General features: G+C 43.4%; 1 protein-coding gene across 2 annotated transcripts; it reads right to left on the bottom strand.

Annotated features, from left to right (window-relative positions):
* Nucleotides 1–8,365: 8,365 nt before the first annotated feature.
* Gm2892 lies at nucleotides 8,366–9,959 on the bottom strand. 2 transcript variants are annotated; one of them, XM_006536340.3, is made up of 2 exons: nucleotides 9,803–9,959; nucleotides 8,366–9,133 (listed from the first exon to the last, which is right to left on the bottom strand). In XM_006536340.3, the coding sequence occupies exon 2, from the start codon at nucleotides 9,074–9,076 to the stop codon at nucleotides 8,366–8,368; it is 711 nt and encodes a 236-aa protein (XP_006536403.2). In that variant the 5' UTR covers nucleotides 9,077–9,133; nucleotides 9,803–9,959. The 2 variants fall into 2 exon arrangements, with proteins under 2 accessions (XP_006536403.2, XP_017174158.1); XM_017318669.1 differs by having other exon boundaries at nucleotides 9,791–9,959.
* Nucleotides 9,960–10,908: the final 949 nt, after the last annotated feature.

The following is a 10,908-nucleotide window of genomic DNA, read 5'->3' on the forward strand; positions in this document are numbered from 1 at the left end:
TAATAAAAATAACTATCTTGCCAAAAGCAATCTACAGATTCAATGCAATCCCCATCAAAATTCCAACTCAATTCTTCAACGAATTAGAAAGGGCAATCGTCAGATTCATCTGGAATAACAAAAAACCTAGGATAGCAAAAACTCTTCTCAAGGATAAAAGAACCTCTGGTGGAATCACTATGCCAGACCTAAAGGTGTACTACAGAGCAACTGTGAACAAAACTGCATGGTACTGGTATAGAGACAGACAAGTAGACCAATGGAATAGAATTGAAGACCCAGAGATGAACCCACACACCTATGGTCACTTGATCTTCGACAAGGGAGCTAAAACCATCCAGTGGAAGAAAGACAGCATTTTCAACAATTGGTGCTGGCACAACTGTTTGTTATCGTGTAGAAGAATGCGAATCGACCCATACTTATCTCCTTGTACTAAGGTCAAATCTAAGTGGATCAAGGAACTTCACATAAAACAAGAGACACTGAAACTTATAGAGGAGAAAGTGGGGAAAAGCTTTGAAGATATGGGCACAGGGGAAAAATTCCTGAACAGAATAGCAATGGCTTGTGCTGTAAGATCAAGAATTGACAAATGGGACCTAATGAAACTCCAAAGTTTCTGCAAGGCAAAAGACACCGTCAATAAGACAAAAAGACACCAACAGATTGGGAAAGGATCTTTAACGATCCTAAATCAGATAGGGAACTAATATCCAACATATATAAAGAACTCAAGAAGGTAGACTTCAGAAAATCAAATAACCCCATTAAAGAATGGGGCTCAGAACTGAACAAAGAATTTTCACCTGAGGAATACCGAATGGCAGAGAAGCACCTGGAAAAATGTTCAACATCCTTAATCATCAGGGAAAGGCAAATCAAAACAACTCTGAGATTCCACCTCACACCAGTCAGAATGGCTAAGATCAAAAATTCAGGTGACAGCAGATGCTGGCGTGGATGTGGAGAAAGAGGAACACTCCTCCATTGTTGGTGGGATTGCAGGCTTGTACAAACACTCTGGAAATCAGTCTGACGGTTCCTCAGAAAATTGGACATAGTACTACCGGAGGATCCAGCAATACCTCTCCTGGGCATACATCCAGAAGATGCCCCAACTGGTAAGAAGGACACATGCTCCACTATGTTCATAGCAGCCTTATTTATAATAGCCAGAAGCTGGAAAGAACCCAGATGCCCCTCAACAGAGGAATGGATACAGAAAATGTGGTACATCTACACAATGGAGTACTACTCAGCTATTAAAAAGAATGAATTTATGAAATTCCTAGGCAAATGGATGGACCTGGAGGGCATCATCCTGAGTGATGTAACACATTCACAAAGGAACTCACACAATATGTACTCAATGATAAGTGGATATTAGCCACAAACCTAGGATACCCAAGATATAAGATATAATTTGCTAAACATATGAAACTCAAGAAGAATGAAGACTGAAGTGTGGACACTATGCCCATCCTTAGAATTGGGAACAAAACACCCATGGAAGGAGTTACAAAGACAAAGTTTGGAGCTGAGATGTAAGGATGGACCATGTAGAGACTGCCATATCCAGGGATCCACCCCATAATCAGCATCCAAACGCTGACACCATTGCATATACTAGCAAGATTTTATCGAAAGGACCCAGATGTAGCTGTCTCTTGTGAGACTATGCCGGGGCCTAGCAAACACAGAAATGGATGCTCACAGTCAGCTAATGGATGGATCCCAGGGCTCCCAATGGAGAAGCTAGAGAAAGTACCCAAGGAGCTAAAGGGATCTGCAACCCTATAGGTGGAACAACATTTCAAACTAACCAGTACCCCGGAGCTCTTGACTCTAGCTGCATACGTATCAAAATATGGCCTAGTCGGCCATCACTGGAAAGAGAGGCCCATTGGAAACGCAAACTTTATATGCCCCAGTAAAGGGGAATGCCAGGGCCAAAAAGGGGGAGTTGGTGGGTAGGGGAGTGGGGGTGGGTGGGTGTTGGGTACTTTTGGTATAGCATTGGAAATGTAAATGAGCTTAATACCTAATAAAAAAGGAAAAAAAAGCACACCTAAAAGCTCTAGAACAGAAAGAAGCAAAGTGCACCAAAGAAGAGTAGATTTCAGGATGTTGGAGGCTCAGGACTGAAATCAACCAGGGAGAAACAAAGAGAATGATACAAAGAATCAACAAAACCAAGAGCTAGTTTTTATAGAAAGTCAACAAGATATATATGATATACCCTTAGCCAAACTAACTAAAGGGCACAGAGACAGTATGCAAATTAACAAAATTAGAAATGAAAAGGTGACATAACAACAGAATCTGAGGAAATTTAAAAAAAATCAGCTGAAGCTACTACAAAAGCCTTTAGCTCTACAAAAGTGAAAAATCTAGATTGCTTTCTGTACTAAAGTGAAATCAAGGTCAGGTAAATTATCTAAACAGTCCTATATTGCCTCAGGAAATACATAGAGGTATCAAAAATCTCCCAATCAAAAAGCCTGACAGTTTTAGTGCAGAATTCTACCAGTCCACAAAATAGAAACAAAAGGAACACTACCTATATTATTCTATGAACCCACAATTACTCTGATACCTGAAATCACACAAAGACCCAACAAAGAACAAGAACTTCAGACCAATCTTGCCTATGGATATTTTTTGGAGACCATACTGTGAGAAAGGAAGCCTTTCGCAGCTTCCCACCCTAATAAGCAAAATGGCCTTGTGTTAAAGAGCTGGTCGCCTCCTCCTCCCTATCTCATGCTGGCACCAAAGACCCTAAAAAGACTGAATTATCCCTATCTCTTCCTGACTCCCAAGACTTCTAAGGACATGAGTTATGTGCTGAGCCCAGCCTGAAACCCAGGACAGTTAAGGAGGAATCTACATTCCGGAGATAAGACTCAGAGTGCCTCCCACCTGCAATCTGAATTCGGCCTTCATGTCCTCAGATGCCCACTTCTTTGTTCTTTGTTAATTACCCCTCAGCCCCTCCCTATTTCCCCTCGATGTGTGCTTATAACCTGGCATTTCAGCCTAATAAACTGAGACCTTGACAGGAATCCTCCTTGGTCTCTGTTCTTCTTTCTTGCTCTTTTCTCTTCCAGGTTTGCGGTCCCCCTTGCACCCATGAATAACTTGGTCTGCTGGACAGGACAGATATTGATGCAAAAGTACTCAACAAAATTCTTGCAAACTGAATCTAATAATACATCAAAACCTTTATTAACCAGGATCAAGTGGGTTTCATCCCATACAGGGATTGTTCAGTATATGCAACTCCTTCAACATAATATACTATATAAACAAACCCAAGGAAAGAAACCACATGATCATCTCATTAGATGCTGAAACAGCCTTCAATAAAATGTAACACCCATTCATGTTAAAAGTCTTGGAAAGATGAGGAGTTCACGGCTCATTTCGAAACATAATAAAAGCAATATACTGATAATAAACAGGCAACATGAAATTAAATGGAGAGAAACTAAAGCAATTCCACTAAAGCCAGGGACAAGACAAGGTTGCCCACTCTTTCCTTATCTATTCAATACAGTACTCAAAATTCTAGCTAGAACAAGTGGACAATATAAGGAAATCAAGGAATACAAATCGGAAAGGACTAAGGCAAAGTATCACTATTTTCAGATGATATGACAGTATATATAAGTAACCCCCAAAATTCCACCAGAGAACTACTACAGCTGAAAAACAACTTTAGGGAGCTGGAGAGATGGCTCAGCAGTTAAGAGCACCAACTGCTCTTCCAGATGTCCTGAGTTAAATTCCTACCAACAACATGGTGGCTTATAACCATCTGTAATGAGATTTGATGCCCTCTTCTGGTGTGTCTGAAGACAGCAATGGTGTACTCATATACATAAAATAAATAAATAAATCTTTACAAAACCAAACCAAAACAACAGCAACATAAAACAAAGTGGTAAAAAATGGTCCTGGTCTACCTGTAGAATGAAAATTGATCCTTATTTATTTATTTATTTATTTATTCATTTATTTATTTATTTATTTATTTTGGGGAGGCTTTTGAGACAGGGTTTCTCTGTGTAGCCTTGGATGTCCTGGAACACACTTTGTATATCAGGCAAACTTGGAACTCAGAAATTTGCCTACCCCTGCCTCCCGAGTGCTGTGATTAAAGGCATGTGTCACCACGCCCCAGCTCTGATTGATATTTATAACTCTGCACAAAATTTAAATTCAAGTGGATCAAGGACCTGAACATAAAACAGGATGCACTAAATCTTATAGAACAGAATGTAGGAAGGCCTTTGAATGCATTTTTTGCAGGAGACAATAGCCTGAACAGCATACCAATGGCTCAGGATCTAAGATCAAATATGAAACTGAAAAGCTTTTGTAAGGCAAAGGACAGTGTCAAATGGCAAATCGGTAGCCTATAGATGGGAAAAGGGCCTACACCAACCCTACATCTGACAGACGACTAATATCCATATTCACAAATAACCAAATAATTTAATTAAAATATGGAGTTCAGAGCTAAACAGAAAATTCTCAAAAGAGAAATCTCAAATGGCCAAGAAGCACTTAAAGAAATGGTCAAAGTCCTTAGTCATCAGGGAAATACAAATCACAACAACTCTGAGGTACCATCTTGTATCCATCAGAAATGGTAAGATCAAAAAGTCAAGAGATAGCACATACTGGCAAGGATATTGAGCAAGGGGAACATTCCTTGATTGCTAGTAGGAGAGCAAACTTGAACAATCTCTAGAAATCAATTTGGCAGCTTCTCAGAAATCTTGCAATAGTTCTATTTCAAGACCAAGCTATACCTCTCCTAGGCATATACCTGAAAGATGCTCCAACATCCCATAAAGACACTTGGTCTGCAATGATTAAGGCAGGTTTATTTGTAGTAGCCAGAATGGATGGAACTTGAGTATATCATCCTGAATGAGGTAAAAAAAATCCTAAAAGGATATACATACATGGCAGGTGCATGTTGTCCTCTGAGAGGCTCCACCAGCAGCTTACTAAGACAGATACAGGCACCCACAGCCAAACAATGAATGGAGCTTGAAGACTCATAGATTTATATGGGAAAGGATTGTGGGCCAAAGGGTATAGACACTCCCCAAGAAGACAAATAAAATCAACTAACTTTCAACCTTGAGGATCTTGGAGTCTGAACCACCAACCAAAGAACATACGGGCTGAACCTAGGCCTTCCCACAAATATCTAGCAGATGTGCTGTTTGACCTTCATGTGGGTCACAAACAACTGGATCTGGACCTACCCACAAAGCTGTTGCCTCTCCATGGGTTATCTTTTTTCTACTTGGACCGTCTTGTTTGGCCTTAGTAGGAGAGGATGCACATAGCCTCCCAGAGACTTGAAGTGCCAGGATAGAGGGATATGCAATGGGCCCCCAGTCACTCAGAGGACAAAGGGAAGTGGGAGAATTGTGGGAGGGAAGGAGGGACAAAGAAGGTGAGTAGGGAGAAGGAATTAAAGTGAATACTTGAAAAATAAATAAAATTAAAGTTAAAAAAAGTCAAATTGGATGCTAAATACAACAAAACACTAATGCCAAAAATACCCATCTAAGCTAGCAGAAATGGGTCTGTGAAAGAGGAACTGCTGATGTTGGTTTAGCAAAAACACATGATATAGAAAAGAAGACTACAGCTGCCCTGGTGAGGTGTGCTGGTCTTTTGTCATTTTTGATGCAATGAACTTATTGAGTCAATGCTTGGTAGGCAGTGAGCATCAACAAGATTTGACACCTTCTTTCAATGTCTAGAAGACCTTGCTTCTTCCATGTGTGGCTTTGGGAAGAACTCAGCAGCAGGAACAAGAAACATTCTTCTTTTGTGAGGCAATAACAAAGTTTGCTAAAGGAGGGAAGAGGACACACTCACAGTCCTCAGAGAGGCTTTAGAAGAATGGGAAAGGAAAACAAAAAAAGCATGAGGACAGAGACTCATGCCCTGGACTCTACATGAATATATATATGGCAGAGCACTGAAGCACTTGGCTGTCATTGACAAGTCTTCTTCCCAGGAAGCAAACGTTTCCAATGAGCAGTATACAGTCAAAGAAATTAGTTGGACAAATCAACGGTTCACAGCCATAGCCCTTTTGTATTTATAAAACCCTTCCCTAAAGAGGGGTATAACTTTGATATTTTAAGAGGCTGCTTTTAATCATGGTTAATAAATACTTTAATCTCCCTTTTAGCCCACAACCCACCAGAGGTAGCAGAAAAGAAAGGATACAGGGGAAGAGCACCTGTTTAAGAATAGTTCTTTGGAGCAACTTCCATCTATATTTTCTGGAAATCAGTAGTTCAGTTCACAAGTCAACAACTGTACCTCAGTCTACTCCCAAACACTTCATGGATAAACCAGCAGTCCTGTTCTATAGAGTTGGGCTAGCAAACCTGAATCAGTATCAGTGACACTAACTAGCAGAGAGAGCCAGGTCTCAGCCTTGGCTTGAGTCAGCAAGAGGGACCAGGACCAAGAGAAACCCAAGGAAAGTTCCCCACTGTGCCTCTCTCAAGAAAATACCATCAGCAAAGTCACAAGATCAAGAAGTGTTTAGCTATGTAAGTAAGCCAAGCTCAGCCACCTTCCCTGTCCATCTAGCCCTTCTTATAATTCCTCCAAACATCACATGTCTATGGGCCTTGCCACAGCATGTTTCTTGTCTCAGCATGAGTCTCCCTCAGCTGACATAACTGTGACCATCAGTTGGAGTCCTCAGAGGTGGTAAGAAGCCAAAGGACACCACCAGAAGTTCTCCAGTGAGTTTCTCCCCATAGGGTCCCAACAAACAAAGTCTAACTACAAAATGTAAGGCAGACCAACACACATATTTCATTAGTGAAGAGCCCCTCTTCACACATCATCCTTTCATGTGCTTGTTTAGCAGAACATCCTTTCACCTGTGTCAGCTTCAGTAAAATGTTCTTTCATTTGTTTGCCTTAGACAAACACCATGCAACACAACTGACTGTCCAAAGAACCCATAAGTTTCCATTTCAGAGAGGTACACACATTTCCTTCAGGGTTAGCTCACAGTTTTAGAAGAAAGGGAAAACTTGTTTGAATAAAATGTACCTAGAAGGTGTCAGGAGCTATAGGTTTTGTAGGGCATCTAATCAGAAAGGTCAGCTTCCCTTTGCCTGGGCAATGAATGGAGCCACCTGTGGCTTCAGGCAGCTGTGACAAAACATGAACAGGCAAGTTCTCTCTATATCATGGAGACTTGAGGCACAATCAGCAGACCACCCCCAGGAAGGCAAGGGCAATTCCAGCAGCAAAAGGACAGTGACAAGACTGCTATTCCTGGATCCAGTAAGGGACCATTTCCCAGAAAAAATACTTGTCCTTTGCCCAGAGCAAGCTAGGAACTCTTACTAGCTTTTTCAGGCTGCTGGCTATCACAGACTCTGAAAAAAGAAAGTCCTGAGATATATGCAATGGTGATTTGTGGTTGAATCTGTCCAAGTAGTCCCTGTTGAAATGGCCTTTAGTGTCCCTTCAGTGCACCTGCATGCCCTCACAAGGCCATTTTTTCCCTGGGCCTTCGTGCTTCTCCACCCCACACACCTACCCACAATGCTACCTTTATCTCTCACCACCCAGAGACAGCCTTTCTTCTTGGAATTGCTTCTCCCAGGGTTACCTCTTTAATGTCTCCATCACTAGGTATGCATCTGTCCTTCTGGACTCCCAGGTCCTTGAGCCTCTCCTCAGGGTCCTCTCTGATTGTCTCACCCTGCCCACCCTTGCTGTATACCTCTTTACACTGCTGTGTGTATCTTTCTTCCTGAATTCCTTAGTTTTCCTGAAAGCCAGAAGGTACCACCATGCCTCACCCTGCTTCCACACCTCTTCCCAATCTATGTTTCTATCTTCACTCTGTTCCTCTTCCAGGGAGCCTCTCTCTGCCACCCCTCTCTCTTTGGCTTCCTTCCACCTCTCTTTGGGCAGTCATATCCTTCTGCCCCCTCCTCCACCACCCATCTCCAGTTCCTTCTCCTCTCCCCCACCAAGACCAGACCAGATAAGTCCCAGTCCATTTTTAGATGACTGCTTATGATACTAGCTCACTTTTCTCACAGGCTGAATTGACAGCTGCTCCATCCGTCCATTTTCCACTCACCAAACACACCCAGCAGAGTGCTTCAGACAGCATGCCATACCCACAGAAGCCTGCATTCTTCAGGAAAACTGGTATGTTTGCATTGAGCCCAGGACACACTCTAGAACAGCAACCTGAGCCCATCTGGAAATTACAACTTCAACTTTATTTCCAAAGAAATTAACTTTATTTCTACAGTTGTGACAATGCCGTGATAAATAATTAGAACTCTTTCTCCAAGTGAGTGACATGTATATGGACATCATCTTCATACTTGATGAGGTACACTCTAGGTTTGGTTTCAATCTGGTAAATGATCATGCCATCCCTCTTGGAGCCGTCATCATTTGTGTTTTCCACGTGTTTTCCTATCAGGCCATCCACAAGCTCCAGGTCGATGTCTAAAGAAGGGGGGTCACTGATCCCCTCCATGATTTGTAGGTCACCCTCTTTAAAGTCATCCAGAAGCTGGTACGTGTATAATATGGGATCTCTCTCATAAGTAATATAAAAGCTGTTATCCAAGATAGGCGCTTGGCTCAGGACCATCCCCCTCCACTCTTCCTTAGAGCCATGCTCACCCTCAAATAGATGATTAACTTCTTTGCCCACTATGGCATCAACAAAGCTGGAATCAGTGACTCCGGATGATACCACCCTCTTGGCGATAACTTTTAGGGACAATACCCTCTTATCTTTGTAAATTTCCAGAGCATGCACAGCGTCAATCCCATCATATTTAACCAGGTACAGGGAAGGGTTTACTGGCACCTGATCCAGCACAGTTCCATTCCACTGTGTGATAGACTCATCTCCTTCTTTCCACTTATGAGAAATTCTGCAGCCCACGATGTTCCTTTTGGGCAGGGCTGGAGATCTGCTCCTCTGCCTCTTCCTACCAGCTCTTTTCTTGGTCAGCTTTGAACTTTCCATGTCCTGTTATGCAGCTTTGCTGCCCTTCTGCTTCCTGGGTCCTGGGGGGCTCCAAGGCTGCAGTGTGAAAGGGGAGAGACAGTTGACTATGGGGGTAAATGATGAACTCTTCCCAGTGATTGCTTCCATGCTTTTTGCTGGTCCCTAACTGCTGGTGCCAGGAACCTGAGGATGAAGCTTGAAACCTGCCCTGGCACCTGGTTGTGTGGTGCTGTCTCTGGGATTCCATAACGCCCCTGTGAAGGAAGTACTAGAGAGTGGGGGAAGGGGTGGCTGGTGTCCAATAGAATCAGGAATCCCCCAACAGGGGAACAAGAGACTCTCCTCAGTGACTGGCTGTTCTGTTCCCAGAGACTAGGTGCTCTGCTGAGTCTAGAGCCCTGCCCCCATAGGATAGTTGCAAATCTGTTTGGAAGTCCAGAAGAGCTGTAAATTGCCTCTCCTCCCTCCACTTTAGTGTCTTGAGCTCCCCTGCCTGCTGTCCCCAGTCCTCTCTGCTTTCCCTGGCTGCTTCCAGGTACCTACCTCCAGGCTCCACCTCGCTCTTTCCAGAACCTCAGTCTGGCTCTGAAGGACATGCCAGTTCCTGCTGCTCACTGCAGATCCCCCCTCCCTTTGTCTTCCCCTGGGCTCCTGTTCCCACTGCTACTTAGTTTCTCCTGCGGAGCTCCGTCCCATCCTCCCCCCTACCCCCCACCGCTCCAGGAAGCCCACCTTTTATCCTACCCTTTCTGGTGTCCTGCTGCCAGAGATAGTGGCTGCCAGAGGGGTCTCCAGACACTTTGTGGCCACTTCTGCTAAAAGCCCTAGGTGAGGTGAAGGAGTCCAGCCCAGGGAGAGCTCACCAGCAAGAGTTGTGTGAGCAGGTGGCAGAGCAGTTGAAGTGACCATTGCTGGTTTCCTCGTGCTGCTGGTGGGCTCGCGCTTGTCCTGGTGCTGCTGGTGGGCTCGCGCTTGTCCTGGTGCTGCTGGTGGGCTTGCGCTTGTCCTGATGCTGCTGGTGGGCTCGTGCTTCCTTCTGTCTAGCTCACACAACTCCCCTGCCATCTGCAGATTCTGTGGAAGCCTGCTGCTCATTTTTCTTTCTGTGTATTTATTAGTGTGCCCTCTGGTTTATGTTATCCTAGCTTTATTGTTTCCTGGCTTCTTCACTGCCGGGTGTCGTTTTAGGTTTTTTGTTTGTTTGTTTGTTTTGTTGGTTGGTTGGTTGGTTTAGATTGATTTTGTTGGTAGGTTTGTTTTATGCCTGGAGTCTTTCTCACATTTTTACTTTCAGTATTCTTTTTTGGTAAGTCTTCTCTTGGCTTCTTCATCCTGTTTAGTTCCTCAGTTCTTTTTTTCTTGCTTCAGGCACATTGCTTCTGAAATTCTATGAATTTTTTCTCAAATAGTTAGAGGGCACCCCATTTTCCCCTCAAAGCACAGGGCCACTTGGTCCAAACTTGAATCTAAGGTAGTCTTAAACTGAACTATATTGTATGATTGCTGGTAGTTAGATTAAGTCAGAGTTCCTCAGGAACTAGAGAAACTTGTTTGGCAGCCAAAAGGAGTTCCTTCCTTTTCCAAATGGCAGATACCTGTGATCCCATATCAAAGCCCATGCTGTCCTCCAGGTTATTTAAGTTCCTATTCACACTTGTTAAAAGTCTCAAAGCTAGGGCTAGGATCCTGTTCTGTCTCACTCCCTCCTCTACTCTAAAATCTCAGGCTGGTCCAGGTCATGGCTTTTACTCCTCAGCTTCTCTTCTACCTTATAACTAATATAACTGCTCCATATCCTGCTTTTCCTGCCCTATGTCCATTTATTTTTCTCACTGTTCTGGATGCTTCCA

The sequence above is a fragment of the Mus musculus genome, chromosome X, assembly GCF_000001635.26.
Source record: "Mus musculus strain C57BL/6J chromosome X, GRCm38.p6 C57BL/6J".
Lineage (NCBI taxonomy): Eukaryota > Metazoa > Chordata > Mammalia > Rodentia > Muridae > Mus > Mus musculus.

Excerpts from the sequence above, each read along its gene's own strand:
- Gm2892 (XM_006536340.3), bottom strand. The coding sequence starts at position 9,076 with ATGGAAAGTTCAAAGCTGACCAAGAAAAGAGCTGGTAGGAAGAGGCAG.